This window comes from Triticum aestivum, chromosome 3B (genome assembly GCF_018294505.1).
Source record: "Triticum aestivum cultivar Chinese Spring chromosome 3B, IWGSC CS RefSeq v2.1, whole genome shotgun sequence".
Classification (NCBI taxonomy): domain Eukaryota; kingdom Viridiplantae; phylum Streptophyta; class Magnoliopsida; order Poales; family Poaceae; genus Triticum; species Triticum aestivum.
This window is the reverse complement of record NC_057801.1, coordinates 53,419,339-53,437,062: the sequence shown is the minus strand read 5'-3', so window position 1 is coordinate 53,437,062 and position 17,724 is coordinate 53,419,339. Positions and strand designations below refer to the sequence as shown.

The 17,724-nt window shown below is 45.7% G+C and overlaps 1 protein-coding gene across 1 annotated transcript; it reads left to right on the top strand.

The window, feature by feature from the left end:
* The first annotated feature begins 5,964 nt into the window (after window positions 1–5,964).
* LOC123064698 (uncharacterized protein At2g39795, mitochondrial-like) lies at window positions 5,965–6,990 on the top strand. Its single transcript, XM_044488121.1, has 2 exons — window positions 5,965–6,619; window positions 6,702–6,990. Exons 1-2 carry the CDS (start codon window positions 5,967–5,969, stop codon window positions 6,862–6,864), a joined length of 816 nt encoding a protein of 271 aa, XP_044344056.1. The 5' UTR covers window positions 5,965–5,966; the 3' UTR covers window positions 6,865–6,990.
* Window positions 6,991–17,724: the final 10,734 nt, after the last annotated feature.

Genomic DNA, 17,724 nt, shown 5'->3' with positions numbered 1-17,724 from the left:
AGAGAAGATCTTTCCACCGGGCTTCTTTAATCCAATGCAGCATTTGATTTTGCATCTTCCGACCGAGGCAAGATTGGGGGGGCCCGTGCAAAATCGTTGGTGCTACCCAACTGAGAGGATGCAGAAGACGCTTCGAGAAAAATGTAAAAATAAACGTAGAATTGAACCATCGATGGCTGAGGCATTCATCACAGAGGAGGCGGCAAACTTCGTAACAGCGCACTACGAAGCCAAAAATCGTCATTTGCATAATCCGAAGCCTCGGTACAATGCTGACGAGCCTAAAAAGGATGGATCCAACCTCAGCCTATTCAAAGGGAATCTCGCACCAGCTAGTGTTTCACATCCAGTATCTTTGGATAACGAAGAATGGCGGACCATTTCGTTGTATATCTTCAACAACCTGATAGAAGTGCGGCCATACATCGAGTAAGTTCTCGGTACATTGTTTCTCAACTTCTATTTCCTTTGAACTACTCTTATTCCTGGATATGTCATACAGTCGATACGTCGCCATATTCTTGTATGGAGGAGAGATCCAAAAGGATTCCGTCGAAGGTGTGCCACACCACCAAGGCAGCTCCAACTTATTTCAGTACGGGCGGAACTGGGTATGTGGTTTGCTTCATGATTCATGCAATTCATTCATCATGCTAGCTTTAGCCCTTTAATTACTAATTTACTTTGTTTCTCTCTTTCAGGCACGCTACAATAAGGCGGATAAGGTGCCAGAGGTGTACGACCTATATGCCATGGCCCACACTGGCCCTTACAAGAAAGTCAAGGCATTCTCTGCGTCTGACCTCGATGATCCAAAGAACTTCACCAACATCTCCGCCCACGAGAAGCTCGTGCAATATAGAGATCAGGGGAAGGCGAGGAAAGGGGAGGACTTTAACCCGAGCCAGGGTCCCATTGATACAGAGCTGCGGATGATATCTGGTGGCGGGAGGTCCCATGGCTCCATAGCCATGGGAGATGGACTTATCCGTTGTCCTAGCACTCTCCCGAAGATCAAGGCGCGCCAGTCGAGCTCCGCTCCTGAGATAAGGCCTCGTGAACGGCCAGTCCAACTCGCCATCAAGGTTAGTTATACGTACTCAACTATTTTTCTCCATTACATTGTGCGCGCTTCCATCAATGATTACAAATGGTCATGTGAGTGGTGTTGCAGGCTGATATACAGAGTGAGAGAGATAGAACGGAGAAACTTTTGGCGGAGGCGGCGGAGAGGCAGCGGGAGTTGGAGGAGAAGACGACAAAGATGTTGGAGGAGGAGAGGGCACGGAATGACATGCAGGCAAGGGCCATGTACGAGCTCCTTGTGGTAAGTTTCTTCTACAGATTACTTGCTAGTCTTAACATTTGAGTCTCATTACTAACTAGTATGACTCTGTTGTGAAAACCAAATGTGCAGTCTGTGTGCGAGAAGTCCGGTCAGACCGCTCCGCCGATGCCAGTGATTGCTCCTGGGAGCACGGTGAGTTTAATTTGAATGGACATTACTTGCTTGTCTTAACATTTGAGTGTCATAATGCTAACGAGACATTGGAAATGATCTTTGGTGCAGCTTAACTCCAGAAACGCATCGCAGGATCCTTCTCCAGCTACCGGCGCGAGCCAGCCCACTCCTTCTCCAGCTACCGGCACGAGCCAGCCCGCTCCTACACCTCCGAGATCACGGTAAGTTTCTCTAGGGTTTTGCTTAACAAATGCATAAAGACCTAGACTTAGCTTTATTTCCTCCAATATGCTTACCATAATGACCTAGAGTTAGCTTCTTTTCCTCCAAAATGACTTAATAAGCTTACTGACCTCATAAACCATCCATTCTACCTAAGTTAGCTCTAAAATGACTCATTTTACCTTAGTTAGCTTACAAGTGATCCAATTTATCCAAGTTAGCTCGAAAATGACCCATTTTACGTAGATTAGCTCCTAAATGATCCATTTTACCTACATTAGCTTTAAAATGACCCATTCCACCTAGGTTAGCTCCAAAATGACCCATTTCACCTAGGTTAGCTCCAAAATGACCCATTTCACCTAAGTTAGCTAAAAAACGATCCATTTTACCTTAGTTAGCTCAAAAACGTGGCATTTCACCTAGGTTAGCTCATAAACGACCCATTTGACCTAGGTTAGCTCATAAATGACCCATTTCACCTAGGTTAGCTCATAAACAACCTATTTCACCTAGGTTAGCTCATAAACGACCCATTTCACCTAGGTTTGCTCATAAACGACTCATTTCACCTAACTTAGCTCATAAACGACCCATTTCACCTAGGTTTGCTCATAAATGACTCATTTCACCTAGCTTAGCTCATAAACGACCCATTTCACCTAGGTTAACTCATACACAACCTATTTCACCTAGGTTAGCTCATAAACGACCCATTTCACCTAGGTTTGCTCATAAACGACTCATTTCACCTAACTTAGCTCATAAACGACCCATTTCACCTAGGTTTGCTCATAAACGACTCATTTCACCTAGGTTTGCTCATAAATGACCCATTTCACCTAGGTTTGCTCATAAACGACCCATTTCACCTAACTTAACTCCAAAATGATCCATTTCACCTAGGATAGCTCATAAACTACCCATTTCACCTAGGTTAGCTCATATACGATACATTTCACCTAAGTTAGCTAATATATGGCATATACTTCTTCTTCTAGTCTTCTTCTTCTATTCTTTTTCCTCTAGTCTAATTCTTCTTCTAGTCTTCTTTTTCTAACTTTCTTATTTGTCATTTTGCAGGTTTCATTCACTTCACGGAAGCCAGCTTCCTATGATGGATTGCTTGTTTTTTCCTGTTTTTTCCTTTGATGCACTTGTATTCTGCTGGCTTGCTATGAAGAAACTTTGCATATTGTAATATGTATGGATCGATGGGACTATGTGATGGATATATATGTGATGTGAAATTTTTGATGGATATATATGTGATGTGATGGAACTATGTGATGGATATTTATGTGATGGATATATATGTGCTGTGAAATTTTTGTTGTGATAATTGTTGGATATAAGAAAAACAGAAGAAAAAAAGAGGCAGTGCAGGCTCTTTGCCGTCCGCGGCAGACGGCAAAGACCCCTTTGCCGTCGGTGGCAGACGGCAAAGGGGGCACGTGGCGCCCACCTGTGCTTCCTGGGGTGGACCATTTGGCCAATTTGCCGACAGTGGCAGACGGCAAAGCCTGGCTGACGGCAAAGACTTCGCCTTTGCCGTCCACCGGGCGGACGGCAAAAAAAACAAGCGCTAAGGTATTGCTGATGTCACCTGGCGGACGGCAAAGAGGCGCACTAATTTGCCGTCCGCTGGTGGACGACAAAGGCCGCCGTTAGCCTCCTAACGGAGTGACAATGGCGGACGTGCCACATTTTGCCGTCCCCCCTCTTTGCCGTCCGCCGCTGTAGGCAAAGGGCTCTTTGCCGTCCGCCTTGGAAAGCAGACGGCAAAGGACCTGTTTGCCGACCCTATCTTTGCCGTCTGTGTTTGCCGTCCGCGGTGGACGGCAAAGTGCTTTGCCGTCAGCCGTCCCTGCCTTTGCCGTCCGCCATGGCAGATGGCAAAGTACTGGATTCCTGTAGTGAAATAGCAAATGAAGGAATAAACGGTTGAAAGTTGATGGCGTCGCTTTGAATGGTGCATACTGAACGCAAAAAATATAAGAGCATTTAGATCATGATCTTATATTTCTTTACAGTCTAAATTGTCAATATGATCTTATAACATCAAAAATACTTTGATCATCAATGATCTTTGTGTGTACAATCTGAATTGTCAATATGAGTCATCAACGATTTATAAACCGATGAAGACTCATATTGCGGCCACAAATTCTACACATAGAGTTCAATGAAGACCAAGTGCTTGTGATAGTTTGAGAAATAACATATTTAAGTTGGTAAAAGGCTTGTTAGGGGAGCGAGCTGGGACTAAAAACAGCTTGCCATAACCTCATTAGTACCGGTTCGTGGTACGAACCGACACTAAATTGTGATGGTGGGGCCATAGCCTGACCGCAGGCTGACACAGCCTCTTTAGTACCGGTTCGTGGCATGAACCGGTACTAAAGGTTCGCCACGAACCGGTGCTATTGATCGCCGCCACGAACCAGCACTAGTGTACACATTAGTGCCGGCTGAAATTCCAACCGGCACTATTGTGCTTCACATTTGACCCAATTGGCACAATTCCATGAATGTGTGGTTCGTGCAAACCTTACCTGAAGTGTCGATGTTTTTTGCAATTCACTCTGGCAACTGCCCTAACGTGCACGTAAGCAGATGGCAACTCTTCCTTTTACATGGCAACTGCCCTAACATGCTTGTGAGCACATGGCAACTCTCTCAATGGCCTAGTGTTAGTATATGGCAACTCCTAAAGTTTTGAAATCATGGCAACTACATTAGACCAGACCATACATGGCAACTGCAGTTGACCAACCATGGCAACTGTAGTTGTCCGACATGGCAACCGTAGTTCAGCGACATGGCAACTGTAGTTAAACAAACATGGACGAGGGTCTGGACCATGGCAACTGCGGGCGCGCGATGACTTTCACGCGTGGCATGCGGGACCAGGAGGTACGAGGCCTGACATACGGGCGTGTGGGCGTTATCAACTTCGCCCACACGCACGCGTGTGAGAGGGATCGGGAGGGGAAAAAAGGTGTGTGGGCATTACTTGTTTTGCCCACACGTAGGTGTGTGGGCTATTCCTTTTATACACCACACAAAATGTGTGGGCGGACTCCCTAACGCCCACACGTGTGGCACTTATCGGCGTCCTTCTTTTTTTATGTGCAGGGGATGATTTGTTGGGGCAATCTGTTTAGCCGCGTGATGTGCGACAGTCTGTTTGCCTGAGGTGGATCGTGCGAGGGGTAATCTGCCAGGCAGAACATTTAATCTAGATCGTTAGTTCGTGTGGCAGACCCTTGATATAATATGGATTGTTGGATGTGAGTTAGTTTGATTGATCTAACGTAGTATCTAGTACTCCCGTGTATACATTGTTGTGTGGCTTAGAATTTAAGTTTGCTTTTTTAATAATAGTATAGAAGAAGCACAACGTTCGAATCAGCAGGTTACGCTTACCTGGCAGGTGGGCCCAGCATAATTCTTAGTCGTACTTAAGGAAACCACCAAAACCCTTCTCCGCTGTAGGCTGTATCTTCGCGCCATGGCCCTCCTCACCGTAGCCGCCCGCCGCGCCTCTGCCCTGCTACGCCCCAAGGCCGCCGCTGCGCCGTTCTCGTTGATCAGGCGCAGGTCCTATTCATCCTCCACCTCCTCGATCCGCTCCCTCCGCGCCGAGGCCGCCTCCTGCCGCGCCGAAGCCGCATCCTACCGAGCCGAGGCCGTCAGCTTCCGTGCCAAGGCCGACTCACTCCGCGCCGCCACGCACGATGGCGAGCTCCTCGGCGTAATCGACTCCGTGATCGACTCATACAACGGCAACCTGGTATGTACGTTACGTACTTCCGCCGATTGAGTTCCACACTTGCAGTTCGATTGCCAATCTACTGCGTACTAGCTAGTTCTGCTGTCACTGTTTTAGTACCCATTAATCCGTTCTCCTGTTTCTGCCCATAGATTTTAGTGTCACTACTCCTGCACTCGTAGAGATTGACCTTAATGTTTGCTTAATTGCTTATAATTGTCTAATGGGAGGGTTCTTTGCATCGTGTATGGTGAGGTCTCTGCCTACTTTTAGCTTTTGAGTCTCCTGCCTTTAGTTTTTGCCCTAATTTTGCTGCCATACTCCTGGACTCCAATATTCGTTAGGCAGCGTGTGATTGTGTTTGCGTGTGCCTACCTCTTGCGGTCTGCAAACCTATACAAATAAAAACGTTTGTTTGATCATGTAGTAGGAAAGATGGGAATTGTTTTTGTTTGGAGATCTTCTGTTTTGTGCCTTCACCACTGTAAGGTCATGTAGCGGTAGTTAATGATGTCTACATTTTGCACAAGCAATCTCTTTGTTCTGATTTTTATTACATCTAAATCTGCTATGAAAAAGTTTCATGCTAGTTTTCGGAGCAATTGTCATTGTTGGTACCATGTTTTGTTTTTCATGTTAAAACAGGGGAAGGAGATTCCGAGTGAGTTCCCTTTCGAAATCAGCAAAATCGAGGAGCTTACCCCGACCAACGTTACTCTTACAAGATGTTTAAAGGGTGAGAAGATTGAGGTGTTGGTTTCCATGCCCATACTTGCCAGTGATGAGGAGGACGACGATCTGCAGGAATCCTCAAACTTGTCATCATCATCTTCAGACGAAACCTCATCATCTTTAGACAACGAGACCTCATCATCTTCAGACAGCTGCTCATGGTATTCTGACGAAACCTCATCCTCTTTAGACAGAGAGACCTCATCTTCAGACGAGTCATCATCATCTTCGGAACACGTAGCCAAGAATCGTAGACAAGAATACCTCCCTCTCACGGTCACTGTGTCCAAGCCTGATGGCTCAAGCATGAAATTTGCCTGTAACGCCTATCATTACGCGATCACCATCAATACCGTGTCTGTGAGGCAGCCACCATCGGGAGCCGAGGAAGGCAATAATAATGCATATGATGAGGGTCCTGATTTCAGGTAGGCAGATCCTTTCGACTTTGCTACCTTTGGCATTCTGATTAATCTCTTGTTAATTGCTCTCATGTCATGTTGTGTGCAGTGATCTGGATAAGAACCTTCAGGAGGAACTCCACAAGTACCTGGAGGTGCGCGGGAAAACTCCGAACAACATGAAGTTGCTACACGAATACATAATAAGCAAGGAATGGGAACATTATCAAATCTGGTTGGCCAAGCTGCGGCATTTCGTCAGGAAAAATTAACACCATCCATGGATGATCCATCTTCAGCATAAGATTAGGCACACAGTTTCTTCGCACTTTCAGTTTCGAGAGCTCTGAGTGACATCCTCTATACGAGTGTGTTGAGATCGTTTTTATTGTAACAACATTTTCTTGGCGACTATGAGTAGAAACAATTTTACTATTTTTGGTGGTGCTTTACCTCTATGGATGTGCTCTATAAATGCCAGCAATGTTTTTTTTTACTTTAATTTCTAAAAAGCCTTGCAATAGATATAGCAATTTCAGCATACATGATATTTAAATATAACTAGTAAGATGCCCGTGCTATGCTACGGAATCAAATGAAATGAAGTGGAATCACAAAGTACAATCCAAATATGTAGTACTAAGATTTATTTTTCCTTTTTTGAAAATGTAGCACTAAGATTTTCGCTGAGAGAAGATTACTTTTTAGCCACATCAAAAAAGTCTTTGTTCAACAATGCTACAAACAGTTACGTGGAGCCACACACTTTCGTTACTAGACTATGAGTCCTCCAAATGAATATGACGAGCACAAGCAGAACGTCTACCACAGTGTAGCAACCTAGTTTCCTCAAGAATTAAGAGGAGAATTCTCGCAAAAAAAAAGGAATAAAGAGGAGAAGTGGCGAAAAAAAAATCAGGAGCGCCAATCAGGAGCTCTCGAGCGAAGGAGCCAGCGAGCAGGTGTAGTAAAAACTAAACGGCCGTTTTTTCTTTGGCCGTTACTAGCTAGACTATCATTCCTCAAAAATGAATATGACGAGCACAAGCAAAACGGATGTCACAATGTAGCAATTGTCGTCTCTTTTAAACAAAACGAGTGAAAAGTGGTGCCAAAAATAAACTCATAATACTGCAGACAATTTTTTATTCCAAGGAAATATTGTTTCTTGACCGAAAACAGTTGCGTCAGGACTTGATCTAGACACAACCTAGCCAGCCGACGTCTACCCAAAAAGCTAGGGTTCCTCTGCCTTCCGCCGGCGCCGGCGTCGGTCTGCCTCGTCTCCCATGGCCTTAGGGCTATGGGGGCAGAGTGGATCCCGGCCTTTGCCGGTGGGAGGGCTCCGTGTGTTCTACTCAGCAAGGCGAGACGGCGGCGGCTCTCTGAAGATGGAATAAAGGTCTCGCCGCCTAGCCCTCATTCTGGTGATGTGTCTAGCATCATCGGTGGGCGTGTAGAGGTGTGTCTCTAGTGGATCTGTCCTTGGTGGATTTGCTCGGATCTGTTCGTCATCCGTATTTGTTCGTGTGTCTTCAGGTTGGATCCATTTTGTCTACACTCTTCAGCGGCGGTGGTTGCTATTCTGGTGCGTTGGTTCTATGAGGCCTTAGCGCGACGACTTCCCGACTATCTACTACAACAAGGTTTGTCCGGCTCCTGCGAGGGAGGGGCGATGACAGCGGTGCGCCTTCGGCTCGCTTCAGTGCTTGTAGTCGTCGGTAGGTGGTCTATGGATCTGGACGCAATTTTTATTATTTCTAGTGTTCGTTGTACTACCATGATTGAAGATGAATAGATCGGAAGTTTATCCCGCAAAAAAAGGAAATATTGCAGAGATTTGTAGAACAGTCTGATTTATGAAGAAAATTTTACACTGCATTTTTCTGCAGAACAGCTATAGAGAAGGAAAAAGCTTTTAAACCCTTTCTTCTTTCCTAAAACCTAAAAAGTGGGCGCTGGCTCGTTTGTCTTCTCGAGCACACACGTCTCGGCGCCGTTGGATTCGTATCGCGCGGCACGTACGTACACTAAGCGTGGCGCCAGGTGTCGCCTTGTCGGGGTGGTGTGGGGCGAGGCCCGTTGGGTGGAGCGGCGGTTGCGGTCCCACCACTTCCTTCTCCCCTCCTCCACACGGCCTCCATTTGCGAACTGCTCCCTTCCCAACTCCCGCAAATCCCACTTCCCACTTCCTTCTCCCGTCCCAAATCCCCCAAATTAGGCGAGGCGGCCACTTTGCGGCGATTCCATGGCCGGTTTTTTCCGCCGGTGTTGAGGCGTGCAGCGACAAGAGGGTGGTACGGCGACGGGAGGCTTGCGGCGATGAGGGGCGTGCGAGCACCGCAGGATACCAACGGCCGTGTGGTAGCAGTAGGCCACGGCGGAAGGAGCAGCGGTACCGTAGACGCGGCAGAGGAGGAACGACGCGCGCGCGGCCGCTATTCGGTTGGCGCAGATGGGCAAAATCGCGGGCAACAAATCCCTGGTAAGCCCATCGATCTCTTCCCCTCCTCCGCATTTAGGTTGTCCAAATCGACGCGCTCCGCCGCGACAGAGGAGAAACGACGCTCATGCGGCCGCCATGCGGTTGGCGCAGAGGTGCCGAATCACGGCGGGTCGATGCGCTGCTCCATGTTTGACGAAATCGACGAGCAGATAGTAGAATGGATGAAGCACTCGTTAATTTTGGGACGGACGACGACACGGGGCATTTGGTGTTCTTAGGCTACTTGTGAACTAGGATTCGAAGGCAAGCCTTGGTGCTGTAGATTTTTGAGGTGTGTGTTGGGGTTAGGATGCTCATGAAGGCTGTAGAGTAGGCGATGTTTTTTGGTGCTGTAGATGTTGAGGTTGCTCCTGATTGGTGATTGACTTTCCTGACATGGTTATGTGTTGCCTACACATGTTTTTTGACAGTGTTTTTGATTTAGTGTAGGGCAGTAATGTTTCTTCCATTTTGATGTTGCCCCTGTTTTGTGAGTGACTTATCTGATATGGTTCATGTGTTGCCTATGCATAGGGCTGTAAGAAAAGCTCGAGGCTCGTGAGCCGCTCGAGATCGACTCGTTTTTTAACTCGACTCGAGATCGACTCAAAAAAATATAAGCTGAGTTTGAACACTTTATGTAGCTCGACCGATAAATGAGCCGATCTTGATCCAATGTTGGCTCGCTCGATTTTAGCTCGATAGCTCGACAGAATATCATTATGTTAAATGATCATGTCATATGTTAACGGAAATAAGATAATTTATTGCCATATATGTTGTCCATAATTTGTCTCCATTTTATTTACCAACGAACATGGAAACTTAATTAAGTGCAGAGAGAATTTAGGCCTAATTATGGCACGTGGTCGACTATGTGTTCAATATCCTATATTTTTGGCAAAGGTTCCCAGCATATTCACCTTAATTTTTTTGGTTTTTTATTCATATATTTATAATTTTTAGCATCTCATATAGCTCAAAACTAGCTCGAGATCGACTCGAGATCATTACAAGCTGAGCACAAGTCATGTTCTACAGCTCGATCATGAGCTTCACTCAGTTTGAGCTCGCTCAAATTTTTATATGAGTTGAACTGAGCCAACTCCAACTCGCTCGAGCTCGACTCGTTTGCAGCCCTACCTATGCATGTGTTTTAGCCAGTGGTTTTGAGGACAGTAATGGTTTTTCCATGTCGATGTTGCTTCTGTTTTGTGAGTGACTTGCCTGATATGGTTTATGTGTTGCCTATGCATGTGTTTTTGCTAGTGTTCTTGATTTACTGCAGGACAGTAATGATTTAGCAACGGAAAACGTACATGTAATGTTTGTGTGCACGTGGGGTAGGAAGTAATCCACTAGAGGGAGGGTAATAGGGCCAATTATAGGACAGTTTTAAGCAGTTCATGAGAAGTCATTCACCGATTTGTTTTAGGTGCCTTGATTTGTTTTAGATTTTTGTAATCATGTGGTTGCTTGTTTTTGTTCAGATTGTTTGCTTTTTTGTACATTTTGGTTCAGAGCAGTAGTATCATCTTGGAAAACAAAGGCATTGATAGTAATTTCATCCAAAAATAGCTTACAGAAAATATTAAGTGAACAACATTATGGATGATGGTCGGGGGTTTGCCAAAACCATGATGATTGTTTCCATTGAGGGAGAGTTTCAGAGGTTTTTTCGTGGTGGCAAGTTGATAGGGGGCAGAGGCTTCAAGTTGCCAGAATTGTGCACATGAGTTGCAACATCTGCGGTATGGTGTTGCCACATCTTCCGTATACGAGGTGATACTAGTGTGTTTTTCCCTTTTTCTCAGAACAACTTGCACAAAGATTGTTAAGTAGTTGCCTCAAGTTTATTCTCTGACTTGCCAAATGGTTTTGACTGCTACAACTCCAAATGTTGTGTATGCTGATGACGGCGAGAATGCATGGCCAAGTGGATACGGTGCGGTATCTTGATGCAGATCCCATCCTTTGCTTTTTGTGTGTCTCCTTAAGTTGGACATTGTGGAGTTGTTGCGAGCAATATAGAACTCTTTCTTGTACAATTATAAACTTGTCTAAATGGACAACAATTCTAAACTTGCCTAACATTTATTACTTAGTTGCCTGATATGCTCTAGAATTGGCCTAAAAGGGCATCAGTTTTTATTATTTAGGATGCCTGATATGGTTCTAGGACCTTTTTTCTAGGTGTTTCAGTTAGTGCACTGGAAGCTTTCACACAAGCACCAGATTGTATGAAACTTAATCCTAATGTTTGTTAGTTTTGCCAAAAATTGTCCAAAACTTTGTATGTAGTTGCCTCAAATAACACATGAACCTTGCTCTTCGTTTATGTTCCTTAACATTTCATAATAATTGGGGTAATTTTATACTTGAAGTTTGAATGTGACAACACATTATTACTGTATGTTTTATCTCTTGTTTTGCTATATTGGGATTTTTTAATCGGGGGTGCCGAACGGGGGTATTCTCCCCCCGTTTTTTACAGCCACATTCTTTCATTTTTCAGACGCCTCATGTTAACGACAACACATGCCTCAGATGATTTTGTCCATGATGATATGGGTATGTTAACAACAACAGATGCCTCAGATGAGTGTTGTTTTTGTTATTCTCTGGTGCGCATTGGAAGGCTATTTGCCTGGTTTTTTTGGTTTACTTGCCTGGAATTGATATGTGAGTTGCCAGTATCCGAGAGACGATATCCAAAAAGTCATCTGAATGCACTCTTTTTCTTTTTGTGTAGTAGGAACTAATGGGTGGACCAAGCAAAAAGGGCATTCAAGAAGATCATCAAGCAGTAAATCATGATGTTGATCCCTCGCATGCGATTTAAGATCATCAAGAGGTGTGTCCAAAAAAAGATTCAATAAACTTGTTGTGCGTTCTTTTAACTTGTTGCGTGTTCTTTTTGCAGGGCCAGAGAAGCACACCCTTTATTGGGTACCAGCATCGGGGAAGAAAGGAGATTGCTGCCCATGGCAAACGTCCACTGGACATTAACAACAATCCGAGTGTTTCCACAGATGGTGATGGAAATGTTAAGAAAGTCACTGCTGTGGAACAACCACCAAAAGAAAAACGTCAAAAGACTGGATCTAACGAGGCAATACATAGTTGCTTCACTTTTGATCAACACTTGCCCATGTTCTGTTGTCAAGTTGCCTAACTATCCAGGAAATACACATGTTTCATCTGTTGTTGTATTTTTTCTTCTAGGATAAGAGAAACAGAGCATTGCCTGCAAGGCTTTTCAAGCTGAATAAATTTCTTGTACCTGTTCAACAAGATCAAGCTCAAGTCAGTCAATTTCTGACACCAGGTACCATAAATCCATCTCTACATGGCAACAATTGTTGCGTAGTAGTAATCCTTTCTTGCCTAACATTATTTTTATTCAACCAGCTTTTTTTACAATCATTCCTTTCCTGCTTAATCATGACATGTAAGTTGCCTAAACATATCACCAAAGTTGTCGAAAACACCTAAAATTTTGCTTCAGAAGAATACCCATGCCAGTTTCATGTTTGATTCACAATACTACTGAATTTGCACAAAACAAGCCCTAAAACTTTGCCTACCATTGTTTTCTTGCAACCAGTTTTTTACACATCATTTTCGTCCTTTGCTTAAACATAACATGTAAGTTGCCTAAAACATAGCATTTAACTGGCTAAAAACATCTAGAGTTTTGCTTCATAATACCCATACCAGTATTTCTTGCTTCACATTTGTCCTAATTTTGCCCAAACAAACCCTCAAACTTGCCTACCATTATTTTCCTTCAACCAGCCATTTTTACATTGACTCCCCACCCTTTTTGCTTAATCTTAACATGTAAGTTGCCTAACCATAACAGTTAACTTGCTTAAAACAACTAGTTGTTGCACAACACTCCTGGATTTTCCAAATATGTCTTGAAGCATGCCGAAACATCTACACACACCTTGCTTACGATCTACAGTTGCTCAAAACAGGCCAAGCAAGTTGCTTTACTAGTAAACATACTTGTGTTTCTACCAACTTATTAAGGAGAAAAACAAATCCATCAAAGCAATCAGGCAAAAAAACTGACATTTGCAGCAATTAACATCACCTGTGCAACTTTGCATTTCTATTTTTTTTTCATCCAGTACATGCTCTTACACATTTTTTTCAAACTGCAGCCTTATACAGATCATGGGGAAAGAGAAAGGGAGGCTTGTGTTCTTCAGTAACCAAGGGCACATGGATGAAAGAAGCACACAACCATGGGGGAAAGTGAAAGCTAAATCTGACCTTTTTCTGTGCTTCTTCTACCCTTAGTCAATATGAGTTGCCTGAAGAACAAATCCTAAACGAGCCACCATTGGAGGATTGTGGAGAGTTTTCTGGATCTGGGAGTTGTCCCTTTGTGGTTTGGGAGAGAAGAAGATGGGTCTAGGCGATTTGGTGGGGAGAAAAGGGGACGCCCAGGGGGTGGAGGAGGGAAACACGTGGGGGAGATAGGATCAAGTGAGTTCTGCGGCTCGATGGTTGCGTGCGAGGAATCGGGAGCGGGGGCCAGGTACTTTTCTATCCTGGACAAGGGGGACAGAAAATTACTATTTTGGGAGGGCTGCCAGGGAATGCTAGGGAGCAGCCGGCTGCTCCCTAGGCACGTCCTTCTTCTTTTCCAAAGAAGCTAGCACAATGGTTGAATCCAACACGTTAGACTTACCTGGCAAGTGGGCCCAGCATAAATGCTTTAGTCGAACTTAACGAGACCCAACAAAACCCTTCTCCGCTGTAGCCTCACGCCATGGCCCTCCTCACCGCTTCCGCCCGCCGCGCCTCCGCCCTGCTACGCCCCATGGCCGCCGCCGCGCCATTCTCGTCGATCAGGCGCAGGTCCTACTCATCCTCCTCCTCCTCAATCCGCTTCCTCCACGCCAAGGCCGCCTCGTGCCGCGCAGAAGCGGCATCCTACCGAGCCGAGGCCGCCACCTTCCGTGCCGAGGCAGACTCACTTCGCGCCGCCACCCACGACGGCGAGCTCCTTAGCATAATCGACTCCGCGATCCACTCCTACAACGGCAACCTGGTACGTACGTTACGTACTTCCGCCGATCGAGTTCTACACTTCCAGTTCGCCAATCTACTATGTACTCTTAAAGTTCGCCGTTATATTAACTAATTAACAATAGAGATCCAATCAGAGTTCATGGCAGCGCCAATTTCCGGGTACTGCCGTTTTCACCTGCTCTCTACCTAGGTTCGCTAAACCGTGACTCACAGAGTTGGCTTCGCGGTTTATCTTAATATAATAGATACATCTCTTTCCTTGATAAGTTCTCGAATAACCTGAACCCTAAATGAATATCGGGATGTGTTGGGCGTAGATGGATTCACCAAAGCGACCACTTCAGAACTATCGGTCTCCAACATTAATGGCAGGGGTGACCAGTCTAGGGCAAGGGCGAGGCCTTCCTCCATCGCTGCCAACTCCGCGTCCACCGCGTCTGCACACCCGAAGAGGTACCTGCATGCAACAAAGATAGACGATCCCACAGTATCTCGAAGTGCCATCCCAGTACGTGCTGATCCATCCTGCTTGAAGGAACCATCCACATTCAGTTTAGCTCGACCTTTCGGCGGTGGCATCCACTTCTGCTGTACCTTCTGACGTCCATCCTGCATGTGTCGTGTTGATCCACTACTCTTAACATATTGCACCACTTGCTTGCCTTTCTCCACATCCACGTTGGGGTGTTGATGGATGAGCATCCGCGAGTTTAAGTAGCCAATGAGAAAGTTTTTGGAGCCCTCAGTCGTTGGTGGAGGTTTGTTGTGAGTCATCTCATTGTGTGCATGCCAAATAGGCCATAAAATCATGAGGCACATGGCTCGTTGTTGATCAGTCATTTCATGCAGGGCTTGTAGTATCCACTCCGGACTAGATGGTGTGAACACCTCCTCGGCAGGCAGTAACCATTCCTTACGCATAGCCAGCCAAAGCTCCTGCGCATGGTTGCACCTAAGCAAGGCATGGAACGGGTCCTCTTGTCCCCGGCCACATAATGTACAGGTCGAATCCTCCTCCATACCACGTATGCACATGTCCACCTGGGTTGCAAGGGAGTCTGACACAAGCTTCCAGCCAAAAATACGTACTTCGGGCGGCACTGCACATTGCCAGATGAGTTTCCAATCAGGTCTGTCTCCGCTTGGTCTCATGCTTGAAGCGCCGCTTCCCTGTGCACGTAGTTGTGAAGGAAATATGCCCTAGAGGCAATAATAAAGTTATTATTTATTTCCTTATATCATGATAAATGTTTATTATTCATGCTAGAATTGTATTAACCGGAAACATAGTACATGTGTGAATACATAGACAAACATAGTGTCACTAGTATGCCTCTACTTGACTAGCTCATTAATCAAAGATGGTTATGTTTCCTAACCATGGACAAGAGTTGTCATTTAATTAACGGGATCACATCATTAGGAGAATGAAGTGATTGACTTGACCCATTCCGTTAGCTTAGCACTTGATCGTTTAGTATGTTGCTATTGCTTTCTTCATGACTTATACATGTTCCTGTAACTATGAGATTATGCAACTCCCGTTTACCGGAGGAACACTTTGGGTGCTACCAAACGTCACAACGTAACTGGGTGATTATAAAGGAGTACTACAGGTGTCTCCAAAGGTACATGTTGGGTTGGCGTATTTCGAGATTAGGTTTTGTCACTCCGATTGTCGGAGAGGTATCTCTAGGCCCTCTCGGTAATGCACATCACTATAAGCCTTGCAAGCAATGTAGCTAATGAGTTAGTTACGGAATGATGCATTACATAACGAGTAAAGAGACTTGCCGATAACGAGATTGAACTAGGTATTAGATACCGACGATCGAATCTCGGGCAAGTAACATACCGATGACAAAGGGAAAAAAGTATGTTGTTATGCGGTTTGACCGATAAAGATCTTCGTAGAATATGTAGGAGCCAATATGGGCATCCAGGTTCCGCTATTGGTTATTGACCAAGAATAGTTCTAGGTCATGTCTACATAGTTCTCGAACCCGTAGGGTCCGCACGCTTAAGGTTTCGATGACAGTTATATTATGAGTTCATGAGTTTTGATGTACCGAAGGAGTTCAGAGTCCCGGATGAGATCGGGGACATGAAGAGGAGTCTCGAAATGGTCGAGACGTAAAGATCGATATATTGGACGACTATATTCGGAGTTCAGAGAGGTTCCCAATGATTCGGATATTTTTCGGAGTACCGGAGAGTTACGGGAATTCGCTGGGAGTATATGGGCCTTATTGGGCCATACGGGAATAGAGGAGAAAGGCCAAAAGGAAGGAGGCCTGCGCCCCCCCCCTCTGGTCCGAATTGGACAAGGGGCGCAGCCCCCCTTTCCTTCTTCCTCTCCCCCTCTTTCCCCTTCTCCTACTCCAACAAGGGAGGTGGAATCCTACTAGGACTAAGGAGTCCTAGTAGGACTCCACACTTGGCGCGCCCCCTCCTAGGGCCGGCCTCCTCCCCCCTCCCTCCTTTATATACGGGGGCAGGAGGGGCACCCCGTGACACACAAGTTGATCTACGGATCGTTTCTTAGCCGTGTGCGGTGCCCCCCTCCACCATATTCCACCTCGGTCATATCATCGCGGAGTTTAGGCGAAGCCCTGCGCCGGTAGAACATCATCATCGTCACCACGCCGTCGTGCTGACGGAACTCATCCCCGAAGCTTTGCTGGATCGGAGCCCGGGGATCGTCATCGAGCTGAACGTGTGCTGAACTCGGAGGTGCCGTACGTTCGGTGCTTGGATCGGTCGGATCGTGAAGACGTACGACTACATCAACCGCGTTGTGCTAACGCTTCCGCTTACGGTCTACGAGGGTACGTGGACAACACTCTCCCTCTCGTTGCTATGTCATCACCATGATCTTGCGTGTGCGTAGGAATTTTTTTTGAAATTACTACGTTCCCCAACAGTGGCATCCAAGCCTAGTTTTATGCGTAGATGTCATATGCACGAGTAGAACACAAGTGAGTTGTGGGCGATACAAGTCATACTGCTTACCAGCATGTCATACTTTGGTTCGGCGGTATTGTGAGATGAAGCAGCCCGGACCGACATTACGCGTACGCTTACGCGAGACTGGTTTCACCGTTACGAGCACTCGTGCTTAAAGGTGGCTGGCGGGTGTCTGTCTCTCTCACTTTAGCTGAATCGAGTGTGGCTACGCCCGGTCCTTGCGAAGATTAAAACAGCACTAACTTGACGAACTATCGTTGTGGTTTTGATGCGTAGGTAAGAACGGTTCTTGCTAAGCCCATAGCAACCACGTAAAACTTGCAACAACAAAGTAGAGGACGTCTAACTTGTTTCTGCAGGGCATGTTGTGATGTGATATGGTCAAGACGTGATGCTATATTTTATTGTATGAAATAATCATGTTTTGTAACCGAAGTTATCGGCAACTGGCAGGAGCCATATGGCTGTCGCTTTATTGTATGAAATGCAAAGGCCATGTAATTGCTTTACTTTATCACTAAGCGGTAGCGATAGTCGTAGAAGCAATAGATGGCGTAACGACAATGATGCTACGATGGAGATCAAGGTGTCGCGCCGGTGACGATGGTGATCACGACGGTGCTTCGAAGAT

Bases quoted from the DNA above. Each gene is read 5' to 3' on its own strand.
- LOC123064698 (XM_044488121.1), top strand. From the start codon at position 5,967: ATGATGTCTACATTTTGCACAAGCAATCTCTTTGTTCTGATTTTTATT. The intron at 6,620-6,701 runs GTAGGCAGATCC...TGTTGTGTGCAG, and splicing joins GATGAGGGTCCTGATTTCAG to TGATCTGGATAAGAACCTTC.